The sequence below is a fragment of the Balaenoptera borealis genome (assembly GCF_965194805.1).
Source record: "Balaenoptera borealis genome assembly, chromosome: 8".
NCBI classification, from domain to species: domain Eukaryota; kingdom Metazoa; phylum Chordata; class Mammalia; order Artiodactyla; family Balaenopteridae; genus Balaenoptera; species Balaenoptera borealis.
This window is the reverse complement of record NC_138865.1, coordinates 116,350,318-116,375,129: the sequence shown is the minus strand read 5'-3', so window position 1 is coordinate 116,375,129 and position 24,812 is coordinate 116,350,318. Positions and strand designations below refer to the sequence as shown.

Here is a 24,812-nt window from a genome sequence, read left to right as displayed (position 1 = left end):
TGTAGATTCCTAAAGATGGTTCCGGGAGCCAGAGCCTCGGGAGAGCCTTCCCAGGAGAAACCCTTCGGTCTGCTTGTCCCCACAGGCCTGGGTGCCCGCCAGCGCCTTGGGGCTCTGCTGGTGTGTGGCCCTCGGAACCTAAGCCTGAAGCGACATCCATCCCCACGTGCAGCTGCTTGCCTTTTTCTTTCTTTTCTTTTTACAGCATGTTCCTCGTAGCCTGGTTCCTCCCCTGGCCCAGACTGGCTGCCTCTCGCGGGGAGGTCTGTCCCTGTCTCGGTCCCCATCCAACTCGGGGCCACAGAAGGCGGCTTGATGCGTGGTCCCTCCTTCCCGGGCCTCCGCCCTCAGCCCACCTGGCGCATCCCGGCCCGTCCACAATTCACACTGTGCCTTTCGTGAAAACTTTGCCACTGGTCTCCTGGGGAGACGAACCGAATCTGAACAAGGAGGGTCAGGTCTGCACCAGCTGGACTGAGCGCCCGAATGTAACTCACGTGTCCCCGTGTCCTTTACGTTAGAAAATACTCATCTTCTCCCAAGTCCATTGGGTATTCGGTGGTCCTTTCCTGACTGTGCGTCCTCACCTCATACTAAACAACTGGCCCTTGAAACGTTTCACAGCCTGAGAGTGTCCGTGGCGGGCACTGGGGCATGTACACGCACACTCACATACACACACGTACACACATTTTTGTTTGGGGCCCTGTCTTCAGTGGCCTGGAAAAGTCCACAGCGAAAGTCAAATTCCAGCTCTTGGGCCAGCCCAGCTGTCCTGCCTGTGTCCACCTTTCATGGGGTCAAGGAAGGCCCCAGACCCCCTTCTCCCCGTTGGCCACCTGTTAACGAGAACTGCAGATCGTGGACGAGGGTCTCACCTCGGCATTAGCTCATTTCCAAGGGAAGACTCTCCCCTTTCCATGAAGTCCAAGATCCGCATCTTAGGATTCTAGTGCTTTCATCACCAAAGACCCTGTGCTTCTTGTGGTCCATCAAGTGATCCTGTGGCTACAGCTTCCACGTTTTCCCACCTGCTCTCCAGGCCAAGCGGAATTAATCAAGTTTGTTTTTTGAGCTAAATTTCCTTCCTCTTATGGATCTTTGAGGAAGACATGAGGTCATGTACCCTGTGGTCACTCATGCCTTAGAGCAGCAGAGCTTCTCTACTTATTCGGTGCAGAAACAGCCCAGAGAAATCACTGGCTGTGAGTTTCTGCGAGCGAGGATGCCGTCAGAAGCCCAAGGATGCCACCAGCATCTTTCCTCTCTGGTTTGGCTTTTGGTAACTAGGAGGTCACCCTGAGCGTCTTCATTGCTTCTCAACACTTATGAATCAAGACAAGGAAATCTTACAGGAGCCGAAGGGACAAGGACAGAAAGGACAGGTCCTGAGGGTTGGGCCTTTGTTCAGTGGTAGGAAAACAGTTCCTCTCGGCAAACCAGGGTTGACCACACACCAGCCTCTGAGAGTGGCTCAGTCAACCCTTGGTGACAAGAAACCCTGAGGAAGCAAATACCAAGGGCAAGCAGGGGAAGAGGAAGTGGCTTCAGGTTTGAGCAAGCGTGAGACACCCCCTCACTCTTTCTTCCCCGGAGCGAGCCTCTGCAGCTGTGGGCGTCTGGGGGCCACTCCGTTAACACCCAAGGGGCGGCCCCATTGTCACATGCTCCTGAGTCTCATGAGAGGACCGTCTTGGCAGATGACGGTGAAGCCAGGATGCCAAAGGGCGAGAAGAGTCAGGGCCTCACCCGTGTCCCTGCAGACCAGCAGGTGCGTGGTTCCTACGGACAGTCCCAGTGGCAGGGTGACCGGGTGTCTCCAGCAACTTCTGAATCTCACCAAGTCAAGCTGCCCACTCTTCACTCTACAAGGATGCTAAACATATTTTTAAAATCTGATTTTAGAGCCTTGGGAATGCATGTGCATTGCATCTTTCGTATTAGGGGTCAGGATAGATTAATTTCTTACAACCTAGGGGAAAAGGCATAAACTGCAGTAATTTGTTCTTTTAATGTCTGTTAAACCCAATATAGAATATGCTGGTATCCTCTTGTATCCCCTGTGCCTTTTTTCTTCTCTGTACCACCTGTGTCCAAAAAAGAATGGATAATGAGTGCTTTTCAATGTTAACCTTGGTGTTTGCTTCTCTGACAGTCTGTGTGGCTATGGGGAAAGCGCAATGCTGCACCAGCTGGGCTTTAGTAAAGGAAATAAGTTATTATAGGATAGTTGAGGTGTATCATTTACTCTGGGAATCCGACTGTGAAATCATCTATATATTATTATAGAGCAGTTCACATAGAGTAGAAACGTGGAATTTCCCATGTGCTTCTTTCTCAGCCTTCCCTCGTATCCACTGCCCGTCATTTCTCCACCAATGCTAGAATATTGCTGTGCCGTAAGAATAACTCAGTTTTAAAGAAGCTACCCTGAAAATAACTTAAACAAAATGAAAGAGAGGAACTTGTTGTTTACCCAATTTTTCCTTTGCAGGATAGGAAAAAATAAACAGGCGTGGAAAGCTGTAATGGGATTTTCCTTCGGGTTTGTATCACGATCATCCGGAAGCTTTTGGGTGCAAGCAGGGTGCCTCTCCAGCAGTAGCATAGAGGCCTCTAATGCCTTTTGGTAACATCTGTAATTACTGGGGAAAAGTTTACTGAACATGAAAAAGTTATGTTGATGCTAAGTATTTTTCCAGAAATGTCGACTTCATACTTCCTAATGGCTCTGCCTCCTGTGCTTATATCAAAAAACTTCAAAAAGTGATCCAAAACTTTATTTTAACCTGGTGTCGAGCACCTTTAAACTTCTTGGTTTATCTGTGTGTGTTGCACTAATTCTAAACTTTGGAGGCATTTCAGTGTTGTAAACGGCCCATTGCCATTGTAAAGGTTATGGAATTGCCCATTTGTCTCTGGAGATGGAATTAAACCAAATAAAGTGCTTCCATTGGAAGGCTTATATTGACCTTGTAACTATATGTTAATCCTCTAAATGTTAAATAAAAGTGTAACTTCTGGCACGGTATCGCGGGACTGTTCTGTTGCACAAAGAGGCGACCCGGGTCACAGAAGCAGTCAGAGTCCCCTGGGCTGGGGGCTGGGCTCCCATCTGCATGTCACTGATTTACTGTGTCAACCGGACACCAGTCCCGGTGCCATCTGCTTGGGGAGGGGCCTGAGACCCAGCGAGCTCCAAATTCCAGCCCCGCCCACTGGGGGAAGCTGTCAGAGACCTCAGTGATGTGGGATTCAGGTTGATTCAGTGCAGGGATTTGGGGAGGCTCCTTAGGTCCAGGCCATTTTTCGTGCATGCAAATTCAGCTGGCAGCTACTCTGGGGTTTCGGGGACCCTACTGTGGGGACTGAGGGGCCAGGAAATCGCAGCGGGTTTGCGTTTCATTGGCGGTCTGGTGTCACGAGTGCTCAAGCCCACCCTCTCCTTGGCAGCTTGGCTGGAATAATCACTGGTTTCTGTGACGCCGCGGACAGTGTGCAGCGTTTAAGGGTGAGGGCCTCGTGCCTGCACCAAGCGGCTGCATGCAGCAGGAGGGAGGCCCTTTCCATACCCAGCGTTGAAACTCTCACCCCAGGCTTTGGGGGGAAGACTGGTTCGTGCCCACACCTCTTTGTTTCCTAAGGCTCTTTAGAGCCGATTTAGGAAAACAGTTGTTGAGGGAGTGAAATATTAAGTGAGCAGGGCGGCCTGACTAATGCCAAGTGCCACTCACTCGCTGAGGGGTGGGAGGTGAGGCCACCCCTAAGAGGCCAGGCCTCACTGCAGCTGCGGCCTCCTCCCACAGATGCGTGTGACTGGCCTTTCAAGCAAGAGCTTCGCCGTGTTCTCAGCAAAGTCTGCTGCCGTCGGTGCTGGGGAGGATGGCGTCGGGGAGCCAAGGCCTCCAAACAATCAAGTCGGGGTTCTCAGGAAGAGAGGGGATGGTCAAGGGAACTAGGTGGCCCTATGACTGTCCTACTGAGGTCCTCTTGTCCAGGTTGTCAGCAAAAGGTCAATCTGGGAAGAATGTCTCCAGCATGTTCTTTCTGGGCTTTTATCATATTTGGGGACTAGTCTCTAACAGTCGGTAAGAGACAGAATGTCTCCCTCTGTCTCACGTAGAACCTTCCCCCCTGCAGGACCCCGCCATCGTGAGGGGCTGGGAGCTGGGTCTGAATGGGGCGCGTGTCCTCACCTCCCTGGGCCTCAGTTTCCCCGGTAGTGGGGTGAGGACAGGAGACCTCTGGGAAAACACTTGGTGGACGCCACCTCCACAGCCGTTCTTAGCTGTCAGCTCGGATTCCGAGCTCCCTCCCGGCTCCGTGATGGAGCCTGTGTTATTCTGATTCGGGGACAGAGTTCACGGCTGGCAGCTCTGTGACCTTACGCTGCGCTCGCGGGTCTGAAACACTGAACCGCCTCCCAGCTTGGCCCGTCTTTACTCACCTACCTGGTTCAAGCGTTCGGGGAGGTGACGCCTCACCCCATCGCACACGGAAACCAGCGGCGGCAACGCAGTACGTGCTGCGGGCAGTTAGCTGGTTTCCCGGTGTGCTCCCGAAGGCAGCCTCTGTAAGCGCACAAACCCCTGACTCAGACCCGTCGGTCAGGCTCCTCCGGTGGGGCTGGGAATCTCAGCATCCGCCCTGCTTGGCCCCGCCTCTCCCCGCTCCCCACCTGCCGGCCACGCCCAGGCCACGCCCCCCGCCGCCGCCGCCGCGCAGAGGCGCTGGCGACCCCTAGTGGGAGAGAAGCCGGCGGGCGAGGAGGGAAGGACGAGGGTCCCCAGCAGGGTGACCAGGAAGGAAATGGAAGTGGGCAGAGGCAGGGGGATTCGAGTATGCCGTCACTTTTTTAACTAAAGCAAAAGAGATCTCTGGAATTGTGCGATCCACGGGACAGCAAGAGGTGGCTGGTGCGGGTCTGAGTGAGGGCCCACCTGGCCTGGAGGGGGCCTCTCTTCCTCTTCCCTGGCCTCTGCTGGCCTTTTCTGAGAACGGGAGGCATAAGCCTTGTTGCCAGCGCCCTCTGAGACCGGGGATTAAAGTGCAAACGCTGCAGACGGCACTTCGCAGCCTCTGAGAGTGTCAGGAGCCGTTTCTCCGGAGCTGCGTGCGTTCGGCCCTGACTTAAACGCTGTCTCTGTCCAGACGGTACAGTGAGTGCCATTTACTTAAATGACCTCCCATTAGCTGGAGACGTCGCTGGGCCACAGAAGGTACAGCAGAAACTGAGAACGGCCCCCAACGTGGCTTTGTCCTCAGAGCTAAGGGACCAAAAGCCGCGGGAGGAAACGGGGATTTCCTCATTTTCCTCTGTTGGGCCCCGGAAGCAGCGGGGGCGGGAGGATCCCCTGGGTGCTGCGGCATTCTGCCCCCGGGGCCTCGTGCCCCTCACGGGGTGCACATCCTCCCACACGCCAGGCCAAGAGCCCTGCCCGCAGTTCGGGCTCTCCAGACAGCCCTCATCTGGGCTGCTCGCTGGTGTCAGGTCCAAGGAAGGCCTGGAGGCTGCGTCCCAACACGTCCCTAGGGCAGCCTTCCAGGACACACTTTGTCCAAAATGTGGACGGCTCTTTTTCACAGCTTTTCCCAAGGGCATCAATTTCCTCTGCACCCTGTGCCTTTGCTACGATCAACGGGGCCTCTCTCTGCTGTAGGTAAAGGTGTCGTAGGGAAGAGAGCCAGAGGGAGGTATTCCAAAACACCTTTTGCTTCCCCAGGGGCTCTCTGGGGCTCAAAATGAGGTCGTGAAAGACTCGCAGGATAATTCACGTTTGCACATAATTCCAACTAGAACAAAGGTAGGAAGCTATACTTCTGGGGTGGCTGCACCTTGCAAATGTTTTTTGTTTTGTTTTGTTTTTTTCCCCGCCACACCGTGCAGCATGTGGGATCCTAGTTCCCCCACCAGGGATTGAACCCGTGCCCCCTGCCTTGGAAGCGCGGAGTCTTATCTACTGGACCACCAGGGAATGTACTTTCTGATGCAGCTTTGTCAGCAGAAGCACAGACAGGTGGAAAGGCCTGCAGACACAGGTGGCAGTTGGCCTACAAACTCCCCAGTCTGCCGGCTGGCTTGTGACTCTAAAAGGTGTCGCTGGAGCGAGGCCTGGGCCAGCCTGGAAGAGGAGCCCGACCACGGGATGGCACGTGGGAGAGAGGACACAGAGGCGGCCTCCCCTGCCGCCCAGCACTGCCTGTCTCCGCTCGTCTGTGAATGGAGGTGAACAATCACACGCTCCTGTCCTGTCTTCACATGCCAGCATCTCAGTGTGGCCGAGGCACTGAAAAGCCTGGTATTTCAAGGGAAAGTATAGAGGAAACATCTTAAGGCCAACTGGTACCTACCTCTCTCTCTCACCTTCCTGTAGTACATACAACAAATGAATGTCTCCAAACCTCCGGATCAAGCAACCCTCCAGACAAAACCTTCCCATTCCCATCTTCCATGTTTAACAGGAAAAGCCAATCACAAAATCTGTACCATGGGATCCAACATTCGAATGTGAGCAAAGCTAAAATGACACTCAGACACACACGTATGTGGGTGAAACTATAAAGAAAAGTGAGGGCTGAAGGAAACGCAGGGAAGGAGCGTCCTCGGGGGTGGGCAGGGGGGCGGTGATCCGGAGGCCCCGAAGGGGCTTCAGTGGAGCTGGTTAACAGTCCTACCTAGGGGCGGTACCTGTCACCTGTTTTATCACTCTGTGTTGAACGTGTCTCTGGCACATGCACGTCTGATGGGATTTCACAGGTAAATGTTTAAAGTCAGACATAAAATCTCAAGTTCTTCTCTCCCCTCCAAACCCCCAAAGCATAAACAGAACCAACCAAAACCACAGAGACTATAAACGACTAGCCTCACTAAATGTGAGGGAGCTCCCGATGCCAGACACCAGCAACCACGATGCTGTGACGGAGGTGCCAACGTCAGCCGTCAGGGGAGGAAAGGGAAAGGGTACCCCCAGTGCAGCCCTCGCAGGGTCCAGGGAGGGGGACCCCTGCTCCGAGGCTGCTCTGAGCAGCCGGCAGGCACCGAGTCCGTGGTGTGATGCCAGGAGGCGAGCGGCCTGTGGGCTGTGCTGGCCTCATCCCCCGACCACATCTGGCCCCCCTCCTCTGGGGCCGGGGCTGGTTCCAGGAAAGGAGAGACACAGGCCGAAGGGTGTTTAAAGCAGCTCGGCCTCCACTTCCTCCCGAAGCCTCCGGATGCGCTGGCTCTCGGGGAGCCATGCAAAGCCCCCCGTGGTGTCTGGTCATTTGTCACATTAATTTTTTTGTTTTGTTTTGATGGTCCATTGTATTTATTTTGCTTCTGAACAATGACGATCTGAAAGTGCCTCTGAGATCATGATTTATCTCAGCGTCCTTTTTACGATTTATATTTTTCTTAAGTAACTGAGACTAAACAAATGCCTTCATTTTAGAAATGTTAGTAATATTGTCATCTAGAAACAGGTAAAAATATTGCTCCTGCGTTGACATTAGTTAGCACAGCCATCTTCAAGCAGTACTTTAAAATTTAATTCCTGTTCATAGGACAATAAAAACGCTAGGCAAGAGACAATTTTTCAATATCACTACTGCACTGTAATATGTATAAACCAGATGGTTTCAGCCATGAAACAAATGCAGACTTTCTTTTCCCTGGAATATAAACAGGATTCTAGGCTTACTCTATTCAGTAATAAGAGTTTAAGTGATTTTTTTTCAAAGCCCTGAAAAGAAAAAATACTCTTTATCTTCATCGTCTGTAACATTGTTTTGTGTATCTGGTTTTCAGTACCAGAAGGCTGTAAACTTTGCATTCGCAATCTAACTCACAATAAAAGCTTTCTAAGCATTTGAAATAGAGTGAAATATTAATTCTTGTCTGATATCACTGGGTTGTACGATACATAGGTCCATATAAGTTAAACAAGAAATCTGACCCTTCTAAAAATGCTGACGTGTAAAGAGGAGGGTTTAAATAAGAAATAAACATCAAGGTCTGTCATGATTAAGCTCCATTCTAAAAAAGCACCAACAGATTACAATACGGTGACATGATTTTCATTTTTAAGTTCAGTGAAAACTGCATATACTGTTTTTACTCTTAAACACAAGTGGTTTATACCGTATCAGGGCTGCTAGCCCCAAGAAAGACATGAACATAGAAAGGTCTTATCCAACTTCAGTATTATTTCTGTAGTAATGTGAATAAAATCCAACCACTGCTTGGGCAACCTTAGGAGAAAGCAAGCCTAAGAGATGAAGACATTTACACCTTTTAATTATACTGTTACCTTATAAAAATGTGAAGTTCAACATTTGTTTCCCTAAAAGCAAAGCACTAAACAGTCTCCAGTACAGTAACCTAGCTAATAGTTAAGATGCGTTTAAAATGTATGCAGGACCTTTAAGGCTAGAACACATCAAGGAGTTTTTCTGAATTACGTATATTCAAATGATGGTGTTATAATTCAAGCTGAACAACAACAACAAAATCTTGATAAAACAGGAAATGGGAGAAATAAAAACTGGTTTCTGAACCAAATGTGTACCATCTCACAGTAGAGTGAATCACTGGGAAACGTAGGCATGGAGTAGATAAGCTCCATGTGAAGAAAGCTGCATACAGGAATTCAAAAGAGTTACAGTACACACTCCTTGTTTTTTTGTTTTTTAAATATATAGGCTCAAAAAACTGTTTTCTCAGGTTTTTTTAATAGCACATCTTTTGGGGCTTCCCTGGTGGCACAGTGGTTAAGAATCTGCCTGCCAATGCAGGGGACATGGGTTCGAGCCCTGGTCCAGGAAGATCCCACATGCCGCGGAACAACCAAGCCCGTGCGCCACAACTCCTGAGCCCTCGCTCCTAGAGCCCGTGCTCCGCAACAAGAGAAGCCATTGCAATGAGAAGCCCGTGCACTGCAACGAAGAGTAGCCCCCGCTCGCCACAACTAGAGAAAGCCCGTGCGCAGCAACGAAGACCCAACACAGCCAAAAATAAATAAATAAATAAATTTATATATTTTTTTAAAAAAGCACATCTTTTTAAAATAAATTCTCACTTTTCATTCCAGAAAATGTAAGAAGCCGTTTGCAAGAATTCATGCAAACATGTTTCTCTAAGGCCATGAACTGGTTTGCTAAGTTGCATTGTTTTATTCAAGTAAAAAGCCCTTCTAGAATAAGGGGTCTGTAAAGGAAGCCAATCACCCTCAACTCCAGGGCCTGCACACTTGTAAGGATCTCTATCACTCTGAAAGCCAAAAGGGAGCATGCTCATTTGAGCATTAGCAATATGGTTTCTATCTACATTTTTAAAAATCTAATGCATGGTAAGTTTTTCTGGCAGATTCTTTTTGTATGTTACAAAACGACAAAGCAAAAGCTTAGAATAAGAATCCTTTTTTCTTAGAAAGGTCAAACATTAATCACCGTGGCTCCACCGCCCTCCCCCATGACCCTCCCCCACGGCAGCCAGCTTCCCTCTCCCTCCAGTAACAGAATTAACTGCGGCGGGTGCAGAGACGAGAGCATGGGCTGTGGGGAACGTTACATATTTATTATGACATTCTGAGCACAAACTAGACGGCGCAGACGTGGGGCGAGATTACAACCTGCACAGCGGAGTCTACGTCACAAACAGTGCAACATGCAACCGCCGGGCTCTGCAGGGGGGTTGCCGCTGGCGGCAGCAGCAACTTCCAAAGGACTGTGGCAAATGTCCAGAAATTCCAACAGTGGCTTGTTCTTTGATCTTATGCTGCCTCGATGGAGAAGGAAACAGATCGGGGTGAAACGAGATCACACAAGTGAGTGACACGTGAGAGCTTCAGGGGCTGCGCCAGAACCGCCTGCTGGAAAGTTCCACTGACATCTGCTTCTATGGAGGCTGAAGGCCACGGTATCTGGGGGGTTTGGTCCCGGGACCCCTCTCCCACCCCCCATTCGCTTTGGTCCTGACGAGGTGAGCACGGGCCACGGCTGTTTCGTCCAGGGGCTTCAGTGCCACCTCGCTGTGCTCGGAGGTCCCAGCCCCCAGCAGTGGCCTCGCTCAGCATCGAGAAGACGCACTTCCGGGACCCACGCGTACGAGCCGGGCCAGGGCCGCCCCTCCCTTGGCAGCTCAGTGCTGGGGAGAAGTGTCAGCCCCCCGGGGAAGCTGCATCAGCAGCAAACATAGCAACGCGAGGTATTTCTGTTTCATCATCTGGGTCCCTGGCAGGGGCAAATGACAGCCAATCCACAGGGCCAGCTCAGCAGCACAGGGTGCGAGGGGACCAGCTGCCTCCAGAAATGATCCCCACTGACAGAAAGCCAACCCCGCCCTCGGGTCCCAATCGCAAACGTGTCCAGAGTCATTAGTCTGCAGGAAAAACATCAAGAGCCGCCCAGGATTCAGGAGACTTGCGTGACGACCGGGAGGTGCGGGGGCGAAGCGGGGCCTCGGGAGGACCTGGCCCAGGGACCAGCGGCAGCACCCTCACTGCCGAGTGCTCGGCACCCTGCTCGCGGCTCTGACCGTCGACCCGTGACTCAGGTGCTGGACCAGGCGCCAGTGGGAAACGCCTGGGGAGCGGCAGCCGCTCCCCGACCCTCTGTCCCCAGGCCATGGCCGCTGACTGAGGGTCCAGGGACAAAAGCTGGGCCCGAGCTAGCGAGAGGGCAGGTTTGGGGACACAACGACGGCAGTGACACAAGGGCACTGCCGAGACAAAGACCCAAGTTAACGTCGCGGAGCCTTGGTCGTTTAACAAGCCTGAAGTGGATATATTTCCTAGTTGCAGCATTACTCACTGTGAACCAAAACAACTTTTCTGCCTCTTTACACATCTGGGTTTCCAGAGCGGCCAGCCTCTCTTCCGCGTACAGACGCCCCCTCCACAGGGAGGAGGGCAAAGGCGGGGGCCTGTGGGGACAGCCGGGTCATCAGCCGGCGGGGGCCTCGTGAAGGTCCTTCCAAGCAGCCTCAGGGCAGGTGTGTGCAGGGCACTCTTCCAACACGTGAGGGACATGAGAGGGTCTCTGCGGAGGGAGGAGAGGACTTACAGACTGGCACACTGAGTCACACGGCCCGGGTCTCGGCTTCGATTTTCTGCTCCCCGTGCAAGCTCTCCGGGTCCTGGAGCTGGGCCACACTCTGGCGGAGGGCGATCTCGGGGCCACCGCCATACAGGTTATTCAGGTACACCCAGGTCTCCTCTGAGATCTGCCCGTAGTCAGCTCCTGCAGGGCCCAAGAGGCTACCGGTCAGGCTGGGCTCACCCGCGCCCCCTCGCTGAAGCCACCGTCTTGGCAGTGGGGGGTCTGGGAGGGCAACCACAGGCTTCCGTGCAAAGCTGTAAATGGGAATCTTGGGATTTTCCAAGGGAACGTCCATTCTCTGAGGACCCTAGAGGGCACTACAATGGCTGCAGCCCCTCATTTCCCAGGGGGTGGGGTTCACGCAAAAGGGCAGGCAGGTGAGGTGGTGGAGTGGGGAGAGGGCGTGGGTAGGGGCAGAGGGGCTGTGGGAGAGGGGCTTAGCCCATCTGCTCGAGTCTTGGACCTGGACACGGACAGATGTCACAGCCTGACTCAGACAGGTGGCAAGGGGGCGCCTGGTGGGACCTGCAAGCCAGGAGGGGCAGAGGGGACCCTGGCTGGCTTGGGAGGCCAGGGCTGGGGCTGGTGAGACCCTCACCCTGCTTCAGTTGGATGTGGCCGCTTCCTTTGACTTGCGCGATCCTGCTGTTGTCAATGGGCCCGGGGGGCTCTGGAACAGACAGGGCTCAGGCTCAGTGCCTCTGGGCCTCCGCAGCGACGGCACGAAAGCCCAGTCCCCTCCTCCGCCACAGCCTTCCACCCCTCAACAGATACGAGCCATTCTCAAGGTGTGCCACCGACACCCGTGATCCCGGAGAGGCTGTCCTGGGTCCAAGGGGTCAGTGTGAAGCTCTTACGGGCTGAGGTGCTCAGGGCACCAAATGCTCATCTCCACGAGTCTGAGAGCCAGAAGGGACTGTGGCATCCCTGGACCCAGCAGAGGGAGTTTTGAGGACTCGCACCCTGGTTTCAGACCTCAGCATGGGGCGGGGGGCGGGGGGGGGGGTAGGGTGGACGTCCAGGGCCAGGTGGACACGGCCCTCATCTGACGGCAGCTGTGCTTGCTGAGCACCCTTCCCACGCGCCCCACTAGCTCAACCCTCAACAGCTGGGTGAGGTGAGGCAGGCGACGGGACCGCCCAGCTCAGCGCTGGCAGAAGGCAGAGCCAGGGCCCGAGGTGGGGCTGCGACTCCGAAGCCGGGTTCTGGATCCACCGCAGCCACTCGGGAGGCCCCTCCCCCTTCTCGCGTCCCGGCGCTTATGCTCCAAAGGGCAGGTGTCCAGTGCGCAGAACCTCCTGGCTCTGCTGAGCCCGCCAGGCTCCAAAGCCTGGCCTGGGAGCCAAGTGTGGGACTCGGGGGCGGTGAGGGTGGCCGCATGCCGGCCGCGGCTCGGGCTCAGCTGTTCCCTGCCGGGGACCGTGAGGGACTCTGGGAGCGGCCCTCTGCTGGGGCCTGTTTCCACCTCTGTAAATCGAGCGATCAGAGGACATGGTGTCCAAGTCCTTTCCTAAGAGTCTGAAGCCATCTGTCAACTAAAATCTATTATTTAGGGCAACAGATTCCCCAAGGGAAAGGGCCTGGCAGGAGGGAAGAGCAGCCGCCCCTGGGCACCCGCAGACAGAGGGTTAAGGGAGGGAAGGGGCAGAGCGAGATGGCTTCTGTCCTGCTGCAGTGAGAAGGCCTGGCCAGGGTGAGGACAGTGATCCCGGCACTCAGGGAGGGGGGGCGGCAGGGGAGCACCCACGCTCTGTGCTCCTGCCCAGAGGGCGCGTGCCTGAAGCGGTGACACCAAACACCTGCCGGGCAGGCACAGATCCTGGGCGCCCCACCTCCGCCTGCTGGGACACTCCCAGCAGGTCGGCAGCCCCAGGTCCCTCCTGGTGTGGGGAGTGGCGTGCACGTGCCGCCTGACTCACCGTTGTCCTTGCCCTTGACGAAGGCCTCCCACTCCCGGAACCACTGCATGCTGATGCAGTAGATGACGCTGGGCGACTCCTCGGCCTGGAACGCCTTGTTCAGCTGGGCGGGGCGGGGCCGAGGGGAGGGCCGGCATGACTATCCAACACCCCATCGGTCAGTCCCCACCCCGGACTCTTACCAAACACTAGATTCTCAGAGAAAGTTTCGAATGCCCAGACAAGTTCAAAGAAAAGAAACATCTCCCACGATCCCACCACTCAGATGACTGCTGCTAGCATTTGGGTGAATCTCTTGTTAATAACTTTTTAAAAAGCCACTTGAGATCACACGGTAGATGCTGTTCCCCCACCACTTCATAGAACGTGTCCCCCGCTCACTCCTTGACTGGTCTGATGTCTCATATTGACTGACCACAAAGCAGGGTATCTAACAGCCCAACCCTGGGCTGTTGAACGATGGCGGGTCCCCGAGTCCCCCTGCTCTGAGCAGCAGGGGCCTCGGTCCTCACACACCCCCATGTCCCCTGCACACGTCCCTTTCCTTAAAATGGGATCATGCTGGGTTCTATCTTGCAACTTGCTTTTTTCACTTAATGCACCTTTCCGTGGCAGTTTGTAGAGCCCAGTGGTTCCCAAAGGGGGGCAGCAGCGGGGGTGGGACTCTGCCCCCAGGGGTCACCCGCCCACGTCTGGAGGTAATTTTTGTTGTCACTGGCATCGAGTGGGTAGAGGTCAGGGATGCTGCGGAACCTCCTACAACCCGCACGGTAAAGAAGCATCCGGCCCCGAACGGCCGCACTTGTTCCTTCACCAGATGCTTGACAGCCTCCCAGCAGAGGGACCTGAACTCGCTAAGCCCAACCCCTTCCGCCGGTGAAAATCTTCAGTGTCAGGCCAGGCCTCTGGCCACTCTGGTCCCCCACAGAACAGGTCTTCCAAACAGAGCCTGACTGCACTCGGCTCTTCCGGCTCAGGTGCCCGGCTCTCCCGCGCCCCACCCCCTTCCCCAGGCACCTTGATGAAGGTGTCGATCTCAATCCGCCTGCGCTTGGCCAGCGCCTCGATCTCCACCTGGCAGATGGAGCACACGTACAGATGGTTCACGGCAGGGCCGCCCCCAAACCTACGCCAGGGCGGGAGGTGCAGAGAGAGAGGGAGTCATGAACCCTGAGGGGAGGGCCCCCGTGGGGAGGGCAGCAGAGAACCTGCTGGGGAGCGAGGCTTCCTGATGCTGCCCTGGCCCAGCCACTGGGCCCCTGGGCACCCTATGCACGGCCTGTTTACTTGTCTCGTCTTCCTCACCTGACTGGCACGGCTACCTGCGCACCTGAGAGCCCACAGCACCTAGGAGAGCGCCCGCCGCAGGGCAGGTGCCTCACAAATATGTGCTTAATGGCCGAAGGACAGTTTAACGCTCTCGCTTCCTCTCCTGGCCACTGGGCAGGAGCCATGGCGGCCAAAGCCCGCCTGGCCTGACTCTAAGGATGACATCAAAGGGAGGCTGCACATCCTTCTGCGGGTGGGGGGGGGCGTCCCCACAGGACCTGGGGATGCCGCTCCCTGTGGGGTTCTGACCCATCCACCAACCACAGGGCGCGGGCCGTGCCTGAGCTGTGAGTGGGTGGGGAGAAACCCGTCCAGTGAGTCTCCCTGGCCTCTCCTTCCCCGCCCGTCTGACCACCCCCTCGGCCGCGGCACAGCCGGCCTCCTGGATCCAGAGTGACCCGAGCCCAGCCAGGGGCTCTCCCCTCAACGAGAGAGTCACACGCTCTGGGTCTTGACGGACTTGAACCTGGAAGGCCCCAGGCAGCACACGCCCCCGGCCCCCTGAGCCAGGCACGGGGCTGGGGAGAGACACTGGTCAGGATGCCCTGCGGCCAGCGGCCCCACGACTGTCTGCGAGAGGGACCAATACCCCCGCTTGGGCTTGAGCCAGTTTTCCGGCCCTTGCGACTGGGAGGATTCGGCTGGATGCCCCCAAAGGCGGGCATCTTTTTCGATGCAGACACGGCTGCCAGGGGCGCACCACAACTGCTGGCGTGCTGCTGTCCTGCTGCCTGAGGGCGGCGTGGGGTCACGGAGGCATCCCCCCGCCTGTCCCCGCTTCCCGCCCAGCTGAGTGCCCGGCCTGGACAGCAGAGGCCGGCTGCGGCCGCCGGTACCTGTTGTAGAGGTGCTCCCAGACGTTCTGGGGCAGGATCACCACCAGGTCGTCGATGTAGTGGTATTTGTAGGGCGGGATGCCTGAGGAGGAAGGCACAGGATGGAGGTCTGGGGCTCGGCCCACCCGCACAGGATGGAGAGCTGGGGCTCGGCCCACCCGCACAGGATGGAGGGCTGGGGCTCGGCCCACCCGCCCCGCAGCCCGTCGCAGAGAAGGCGACCTCACCTCCGTGGGAGCAGAGGAAGGTATGGTTGGTGATGGGCCCCGGCTCGGCGAAGGTGTTGAACTTGTTGAGCCATTCCCGGGACACGTAGAACCGCAGCAGGCTGGGCTCCCGCATGGCGGCCAGGGACACCACCTGCTGCCGCTCCCGCACGGCCTCCTCGCTGCTCTTCCTGGGCGGCGGCCGGGTGGGGGCAGATCAGGAGCCGCAGCCACGCCCCATGCAGGGAAGCCCCGCCTCCCGGGCCCCGCAGCATCCCTCCGCCTCCCAGCAGCCCCACCGCCCCTGCCAGAGTTCCGGCTGCCGTCACCTCCCACCGGGACCACCGGAGAAAACCCAACTCGACTCCTTGGGTTTCCAGCTTTCCCACCAGCAGCCAGCGGGCTCTCTGCTAAAAACCCAAATCCTTACTCCTCCCTGGCCTAAAGCCCTCGCAGGCGCTGCCAGCCCGACGTGCACCGGCTGAAGCCCTGGGGCGCAGGCGCTGTCCCTCAGCCCCCCGCCACGCGCTGCCCGGGCCCCACCTGTAGAAAAGCACGTAGGCCTCGGCGTTCTGCACCACTGTCTCGTGAACCTCGGTGACGTACTGGTCGTCGAACTCATACCACTGCCCGTTGATCACGTTCTGGCAGTAGGCGATGTAGTGGCCACCTGCGGCGGGACAGGCAGGCGGTGACAAACACCCTAGGGACGGGGCGGGGCCGGGGTGGGGCCGGGTGGCTGGACTCACTGCCTGCCGTCCCGTGGTGGCAGATGACCGAGAGGAGGTCGTAGGTGGTGATCTGGGACGTGCACTCCTTGGCGAGGAAGGGGCGCAGGTCAAGTCCCTCCAGGGGGAAGGAGACGTGGCTGCTGATTTTGAATGAGTACATCACCTCGTGTCGAAAGCGCTTCAGGTGAATGCACAGGATCTGGGGGCAGAGAGGGGAGGTGCCAGTCACTCCGGGGCTGGCCAGGGCCCTGGGACCCCGGGTAACCTGACGGGGGCCTCGGGGCAGGGCTCTGGGACACCCACTAGCCCGCTGTTTGACCCACTCAGGCCCTGTCACCCAGGGGAAAACAAGAAGCGTAGCGGCTAGAGCCTTCAGAGACCCAGGCGAACTGATGGTCCACCCTTGACTCTAAACACACTTAAGAACCATGCCTGGGAGCCGGGCCAGGCCAGCTTCCAGGGGTAAAGGCAGATGTGACAGCAGAGCTGAGCCGCACTAACAGGACTGGTGGTCAGGACGGGCTGTCCCCGAGCGCTGGGCTGGTCTGCGCAGGAAGCTGTCACTGGCCCGTCGAGTTGACCATCCAAAGAACTCTGGCCACCAGTCCTGTGGGCGCCGACTTGTAGAAGGCTTCTCCACCAATCTCCCCAGACCTGCTCAGCCCAGCCCGGCACCCGCGTCGGGCCATGCTCCTCTCGTTGCAGCCACAAGCCTCGGCCAAGCCCGTTTCTGCTTTGGGGTTTTGCCCACCTGCTCTTTCCCCACTCTCCTTCCACCAGGCCGACCCCTGCCTATGTCCTCAGGCCCCACTCAGATGCCACTTCCTCGGAAAGGCATTCCCAACAGCCCCGCCTATGCCTCACTCCAGACGGTGCCCTCGGCGCCCCACACCTGCCTCCCGCCCGCACGAGACGCTCTGAGGGACGAAGGAGCCGGGCTCCAAGCTACACACCGAGCTACGAGCCTCCCCACCGGCCAGACCCTCCCGGGGGGTCGCCCAGCCAGAGCAGCAGTCTCCACGGGCCTCCTGAGCCCGGGAGGGGGTCGGCCTCTGCCCTGCGCGGCACCGCTCGGGGTGCAGGAGGCCCGGCAGGCAGCGGTGGCGGAAGGCTGCCCACTCACCTCCGGCAACCGCAGGACCTTACAGTACTTCACGCCGTTGCGCAGCCTGGGAGCAGAGAGCGGGGGACGTGAGCGTCCCAGGGAGGCGGCCGGCAGGCAGGGGAGCACCCCCCCCACCCCGCTCACTCTGTGAGGTCAAGCTAGCTGGGGGAGCCCGGGGGAAGTACGTGGAACACGGATGGACCATAGATGGAAACGGGAAGTCAGGGAGAAGCCTCTAGAACGCACACACTTACTTTTTACACCGTTCACAGCTATACATGTTGTCACCTAGGGCAGTAAAATACAGAGACAAAGGTTAGAGGGGATGGAAAATGGGGGAGAAGGGCACGTAATGACTTATGCCTTAGAAATAAAACCACAACATGCTGACTACAAGAGACTCACTTTTAGCTTCAAGGACACACGGAGGCTGAAAGTGAAGGGATGGAAAAATATATTCCATGCAGTGGTAACCAAAAGAGAGCAGGAGTGGCTGTACTTATATCAGATAAAATACACTTTCAGCCAAAATCAGTTACAAGAGACAAAGAGGGTCACCATACAGTGATAAAGGGGTCAATTCATCAAGAGGATGTAACCATTGTGAATATATAGGCAGCCAACATTGGAGCACCTGAATAATTAAAGCATAACTGAAGGGAGAAATAAACAGAAATACAATAATAGCAGGAAACTTCAATAGTCCACCCTCAATATTGGATAGATCATCCAGACAGAAAATTAACAAGGGAACAGCAGACCTGAATAACACTATAGCCCAAATGAACCTAACAGATATAAACAGAACATTCCATACAACAGCACCAAAATACACATTCTTCAGAAGTGCACACAGACATTCTCCGGAATAGATCGTATGTTGGCCCACCAAGCAAGCCTTAACAAATTTAAGAAGACTGAAATCATATCTAATATCTTTTCCAAACACAATGGTGTGAAACTAGAAACCAGTAACAGGAGGAAACCTAAAAAATTCACAAATATGTGGAAATTAAACAACACATTCCTGAACAACTGATGGGTCAAAGAAGGAATCAAAAGGAAATCAGAAAGTATCCTGAGACAAATAAAACTGAAAATACAACACACTAGCACTTATGGGATACAGCAAAAGCAGTTCTAAGAGGGAATTTTATAGCAATAAATGCCTACATTTAGAAAAAAGAAAGCTCTCAAACAATCTGATTTTACACCTTGAGGAATCAGAAGAAGAACAAACTAAATCCAAAGTTAACAGAAGAAAGGAGATAATAAAGATTAGAGCAGAAATAAAACAGAGACTAGAAAGACAATAGGGAAAAAAAAATCAATGAAACTAAGAGTTTCATTGAGAAACTTTGTTAATTTTGTTTCAAAGAAAAACAAAATTAACAAATCTTTAGCTAGATTAACCAAGAAAAAAAGAGGACTCAAAATTATAAATGAAACAAGAGACATACAACAGACACCATAGAAGTATAAAGGATCAAAAGAGACTCCCATGACCAACTATACACCAACACAACAAATTGGATAACCTAGAAGAAACGGATAAATACTTAGAAACATACAACCTACCCAGACTGAATTATGAAGAAATGGAAAATCTGAAAACACCAATGACTAAGGAGATTGAAGCAGTAATAAGAAACCTCCCAACAAAGAAAAGCCCAGCAGAAGTTGAGATACAGATGTAGAGAACGGACGTATGGACACCAAGGGGGGAAAACCGCAGTGGGGTGGGAATGGTGGTGTGCTGAATTGGGCGATTGGGATTGACATGTATACACTGATGTGTATAAAATTGATGACTAATAACCTGCAGTATAAACAAACAAACAAACAAAACAACTAATACTAAACTTTCTTTGGGTTATTTGTATGGAAATATGTTAATATAAATGTTTCAGACATTACATGAAATTTCTAAAAATCTTAAAAAAAAAAAAAAAGAAAAAGAAAAGCCCAGGACCAGACGGTTTCACCAGTGAATTCTCCCAAACATTTAAAGAAGAATTAACAATTCTTCTCAAACTCTTCCAAAAAACTGAAGAGGAGGGAGCACTCCCAAACTCATTTTATACTGATAGCAAAGCTAGATAAGGACACTACAAGAAAAGGAAACTACAGGCCAATATCCCTGATGAATATAGACGGGAAAATTCTCAACAAAATACTAGCAAACTGACTTCAACAGCATATTAAAAGGATCATACACCATGATCAAGTGGAATTTATCTCTGGGTTGTAAGGATGATTTATCATACGCAAATCAATGAACATGATACACTACATTAATAGAATGAAGGATAAAAATCATATGATCCTCTCAATAGATACAGAAAAAGCATCTGACAAATTTCAATATCCTTTCATGATAAAAAGTCTCAACAAATTGGGTGTAGAAGGAATGCACTCAACATAATCAAAGCCATATATGATAAACCCATAGCTAATATCATACTCAACAGTGAAAAGATAAAAGCTTTTCCTCTAAAATCAGGTACAAGGCAAAGATGCCCAATCTCACCACTCCTATTCAACATAGTACTGGAAGTCAGAGAAAGGCAAGAAAAAGAAGTAAAAGGCATCCAGATAGGAAAAGAGGAAGTAAAACTGTCTCTGTTTGTAGATGACATGATCTTTTACATAAAAAACCTTAAGACTCCACAAAAGACTGTTAGAACTGACAAACTAATTTGGTAAAGTTGCAAGACACAAAATCAACATACGAAAATCAGTTGCATTTCTATACACTAATGATAAAATATCTGAATGAGAAATAAACAATACCATTTACAAAAGCATCAGAAACAATAAAACATATAGGAATAAACTTAACCAAGGAAGTGAAAGATTTGTACACTGAAAACTACGAGACGTTGATGAAAGAAATTGAAGGTGGATGTGAGATAACAGAAAATACGCATATTGGGCTCTCCCCGAGGTTCCTGGCCCAGAGCTCTTAAAGTCCTTGTAATTTCCCAAGTGATAAGAGCACTGGGAGCGTCTTCTGTTCTAATATTTGCTCTTTGACCAGGGTTTCTAATACAGAGCTCCTAAATCCCTTGCGATTTCCTGAGTGATGGCAGGATCTTTTGTTCTGATGAGGTGACTCTGGGTGGGCTTCTGGATTGGGGCTGGCCACCAGGAAGACCAAGCCATAACTGGAAGTTTGGAATTTTCAGCACCACCTGGCATTCTTCAGAGAGGGGAGAGGGGCTAGAGATGGAGCTAATAATTGATCATACCTATGTAAAGAAGCCTCCATTAAATACCAACAGTATGGGGCTTGGAGAGCTTCTGGGCTGGTGAACACAGGGAAGTTTGGGGAGAGGGTCACGCTCAGAGCAAATGAAAGCTCCAGGCCCCTTCCCACATGCCTTGCCCGATGCACCTCTTCTATCTGGCTCTTCCTGAGTTATATCCTTTTATCATAAACCAGTCACCTAGTAACAAAATGTTTCTCTGAGTTCTGCGAGCCGAGCCGCTCTGGCTGCTCTAATTGAAGCCAAGGAGGGGGCCGTTGGAACCTCCCATCTATAGCCAGCCAGTCAGAAGCCCAGGTGACAACCTGCACTTGTGACTGGCGTCTGACGTTGGGGAGGGGCAGGTCTTGTAGGACTGAGTCCTTAACCTGTGGGGTCTGACGCTATCTCCAGGTAGAGAGTGTCGGAATCAAGTGAAACTGTAGGATACCTGGCTGGTGCTGCATAATTGCTTGGTGTGGGAAAACCACCACACACCTGGTGTCCACAGTGCTGTGTGGTAGTAGTGTGAGAGTAGAGGAGAGACACACAGGAGGAAGATTGAGTTGTTCCCACACAATGACACAAATAAAGAGATAGCCTGTGGTCATGGAGCAGAAGAAGAACTATTGTTAAAATGTCCATCTTACCCAAAGTCATCTATAGATTCAAAGCAATCCAACGATGTTTTCATAGATATAGAAAAAAAAATCCTGAAATTCATATGTAACTACAAAAGATCCCAAATAACCAAAACAATCTTGAGAAAGAAGAATAAAGCTGGAGGCATCATATTTCCTGATTTCAAACTCTCCTACGAAACTACAGTTATCAGAAGAGTATGGTACTGGGACTCCCCTGGCGGTCCAGTGGTTAAGACTCTGCCCTCCCACTGCAGGGGACACCGGTTTGATTCCTGGTCAGGGAACTAAGATCCTGCATGCGGCGTGGCCAAATTAAAAACAAAACAAAACAGTATGGTACTGGCATAAAAACAGACACATAGAACAATGAACAGAATTGAGAGGCCAGAGATAAACCCATGCATATATGGTCCACTAATATTTGACAAGGGAGCCAAGAATACTCAATGGGGAAAAGACAATAAACAGTGTTGGGAAAACTGGATGTTCACATGCAAAAGAATGAAATTTTACCCCTATCTCACATCACTCACAAATATCAACTTGCAACCAGTTAAAGACTTAAACGTAAGACCTGACACCATAACACTCCTAGAAGAAAACATAGGGAAAAACTCCTTGACATTGGTCTTGGCAATGATTTTTTGGATATGACACCAAAAGCACAGGCAACAAAAGCAAAAATAAACAAGTGGGACTACATCAAACTAAAAAGCTTCTGCACAGCAAAAGAAACAATCAACAAAATGAGGAGGCAACCTACAGCACGGTAGAAAATATTTAGAAACCATACATGAGATTAGGGGTTAACATCCAAAATATATAAAGAATTCATACAAGTCAATAGCAAAACACAAATAATACAATTTAAAAATGGACAGAGACCTAAATAGGCATTTTTCCAAAGAAGATATACAGATGGCTAACAGGTACATGAAAAGATGCTCAACATGACTAATCATCTGGGAAATGCAAATAAAAACCACAATGAGATATCACCTCACACCTGTTAGAATAGCTATTGTCAAAAAGAAAGAGATTTTTAAAAAAATTATTTATTTGTTTGTTTGTTTATTTATTTATTTTTGGCTGTGCCACGTGGCTTGTGGGATCTTAGTTCCCCTACCAGGCACTGAACCCGGGCTCTTGGCAGTGAACGCACGGAGTCCTAACACTGGACCGCCAGGGAATTCCCAGAAAGAGATTTTTTAAAAAGACAAGAGAGTACAAGTGTTGGCAAGGATGTAGAGAAAAGGGAACCCTTGTGCACTATTAGTGGGAATGTAAATTGGTACAGCTATCAAGGAAAACGGTATGGCGGTTCCTCAAAAAATTAAAAATAGATCGATCATATAATCCAGCAATCCCACTTCTGGGTATATAACCAAAGGAAATGAAATCACTATCTTGAAGAGATATCTGTGCATCCATGGTTCATCACAGCATTATTCACAAGAGCCAAAAGGTGGGAGCAACCCAAGTGTCCATCGACAGATGATGAATAAACAAAATGTGGTCCATTTACACAATGGAATATTATTCAGCCTTTAAAAAGGAAGGAGGGACTTCCCCTAGTGGTACAGTGGTTGGGAATCTGCCTGCCAATGCAGGGAACACAGGTTCGATCTCTGGTCCAGGAAGATCCCACATGCCACGGAGCAACTAAGCCTGTGTGCCACAGCTACTGAGCCCGCACGCCACAATTACTGAAGCCCGCGTGCCTAGAGCCCGTGCTCCACCACAAGAGAAGCCACTGCAATGAGAAGCCCACGCACCGCAATGAAGAGTAGCCCCCACCCGCCGCAACTAGAGAAAGGCCGTGCGTAGCAACCAAGACCCAACGCAGCCATAAATAAATAAATAAATAAATAAATTTATTTTTTAACAAAACGTAAGGAAATTCTACACTTGCTACAACATGGATGAGCCTTGAGGACATTACGCTAATAGACGTAAACTAGTCACAAAAGGAAAATCACCGTATGATTTGACTTAGATGAGGAACCTCGAATAGTCAAATTCATACAGACAGAAAGGAGGATGGTGGGTGCCTGGGGCTGGGTGGAAGGGGGAACAGGGAGTTGCTCTTTAAGGGATAGTTTCAGTTCTGCAAGATGAGAACGTTCTGGAGATTGGTTGCACAACAATATGAATATAGTTAATACTACTGAACTGAACACTTAAAAATGGTTATGATGGTACATTTTATGTTATGTATATCTTATCACAATTAAAAAGTAAACAAAAAGAGTTTTCCCAAAGGTTAGTGAGATGCCAATACTGAAGAGAAAAACAGGAAAAGGACAAGAATGGGAAATTTTAAAATAAGAAATACAGCCAATACACTTTAAAAAAAAAAGTTCAAGCTCATCAATAATCAAGGAAATGCAAAATTAAAGACTGTTATCCTTTTTGTCCACCAAATAGGTAAAGGAAGGAAAACAGGTGAACTGCCAAGAGCTACAGGCGGTGGGGCTGCGAAAGTGTGCAGTCCCAGGCCCAGCCTGGCAGGCAGGGCTGGGACTCCGACGGTGAGTCCCAGAAACCCTGAACTGTGTGCTGACCCAGCCGGCCGGGTCCACTCACCCTTCAGCTCATCGGCGGCGAAGAAGGCAGCGAGGCAGTCTTCCAGGGTGACGACCGGCCCCCAAAACCAGCTGGGGGTACAGGATACCACGAACCTACAGAGACAGAAAGGGGGTGGCAGGGGTGCTGCCGGGGCCTCGGTGAGAGTAAGACGTGGGGGCCTTTGGGCTGGGGTCCGTTTGGGCCCAGACGGGCAGCTTGGCCCGGTGGGTGGAATGGGCCAAAGTCTGGAGCCAGAAGCCTGGGACCACCAGCCAGCAGCTCCGTGTCCTTGGGAGGGCGACATCACTTCCCCCCGAGTCTCGCCTTCCTTATCTGCGAAGGGGCCCCAATCACGCTGGCCTGTCTTCTGGGCAGAGTACAGGTCCCTGACATCAGGCAGGTAAAGCCGGCCTCGGGGCACACAGTGGGGACTCGCAAAGGCCACCACGGCGCTCCCCACAGGGCCAGGCCTGCACTCCAGCCGCCGCCCTCCTTTCCAGCTGCCACTTGGTCACACTCTCCATCGTCACCTGCCTTCCGATCCAGAGGCCCACCCGAACCAGGCCATCCCAGGACAGCCGAGGAGCACTCCCACCCCACTTGGCTAACCCCCAAGCCCCCTTCAGCCTCAAGCTCCCTGCCCAACTACACCCTCAGCCCTGCAAAAGCTTGCACTTTGCTGTTAAAGGTCTGTCGCCTGTCAGCCTGCGAGTTCCAGAAAGGCCAGGCCCGGCTGGCCTTGTGTCTCCAGCAGGCGGGAAGGTGGCGTACCGTCGGATATACTCCACGATAAAGGCCAGCCAGCCCTGGGCGGCAGAGCTGTCCCCACAGGCACCTGGCTTGGCCGGCACGTTCTGGTAGATGGCCGAGTGGAGCTTGGCCAGGTCTTCCTTGCCAGGAATGGGCAGCGACAGGTCCTGGAATGTCTCCACCGTGGTGGACACCTGTGGGGTTGAAGGTCAGCCTGGGTCTCCACCTCCCAGGGTTCCGCCCTGCCCAGACCAACCAGAGTTTGCACCCCAAACCCCAGCCACCAGAGGGCAGGTGTGGGGCCGAGAGCCTGCTCCCCGAGCCCGGGACACGGGAGGCCCACAGCCGGGGCCCACCCCTAGAGAACGGCAGGGGGCACCAGGCAGAGAGCCAGCGCCCC

General features: G+C 52.7%; 2 protein-coding genes across 7 annotated transcripts in view; one reads left to right on the top strand and one right to left on the bottom strand.

Annotated features, from left to right (window-relative positions):
* Positions 1 to 3,023, top strand: part of FNBP1 (formin binding protein 1) — a 144,354-nt gene extending 141,331 nt beyond the window's left edge. The window contains exon 17 of the mRNA XM_082400781.1: positions 6 to 3,023. Within this exon, the coding sequence (XP_082256907.1) occupies positions 6 to 13 (8 nt within the window). The 3' untranslated portion in view covers positions 14 to 3,023. The remainder of the gene's footprint in view (positions 1 to 5) is intronic.
* Positions 3,024 to 9,532: 6,509 nt separating this feature from the next.
* USP20 (ubiquitin specific peptidase 20) overlaps positions 9,533 to 24,812 on the bottom strand; it is a 33,333-nt gene continuing 18,053 nt past the window's right edge. For 5 of the 6 annotated variants that reach the window (XM_082400735.1, XM_082400734.1, XM_082400737.1 and 2 more), the window contains 12 exons: positions 24,434 to 24,606; positions 23,681 to 23,775; positions 17,457 to 17,490; positions 17,221 to 17,266; positions 16,116 to 16,296; positions 15,910 to 16,036; positions 15,388 to 15,557; positions 15,161 to 15,242; positions 14,013 to 14,121; positions 12,996 to 13,098; positions 11,675 to 11,746; positions 9,533 to 11,217 (listed from right to left, as the gene is read on the bottom strand). In XM_082400735.1, the coding sequence (XP_082256861.1) occupies positions 11,057 to 11,217; positions 11,675 to 11,746; positions 12,996 to 13,098; positions 14,013 to 14,121; positions 15,161 to 15,242; positions 15,388 to 15,557; positions 15,910 to 16,036; positions 16,116 to 16,296; positions 17,221 to 17,266; positions 17,457 to 17,490; positions 23,681 to 23,775; positions 24,434 to 24,606 (1,353 nt within the window). In that variant the 3' untranslated portion in view covers positions 9,533 to 11,056. The remainder of the gene's footprint in view (positions 11,218 to 11,674; positions 11,747 to 12,995; positions 13,099 to 14,012; positions 14,122 to 15,160; positions 15,243 to 15,387; positions 15,558 to 15,909; positions 16,037 to 16,115; positions 16,297 to 17,220; positions 17,267 to 17,456; positions 17,491 to 23,680; positions 23,776 to 24,433; positions 24,607 to 24,812) is intronic. The other variant, XM_082400736.1, reaches the window with a different exon arrangement.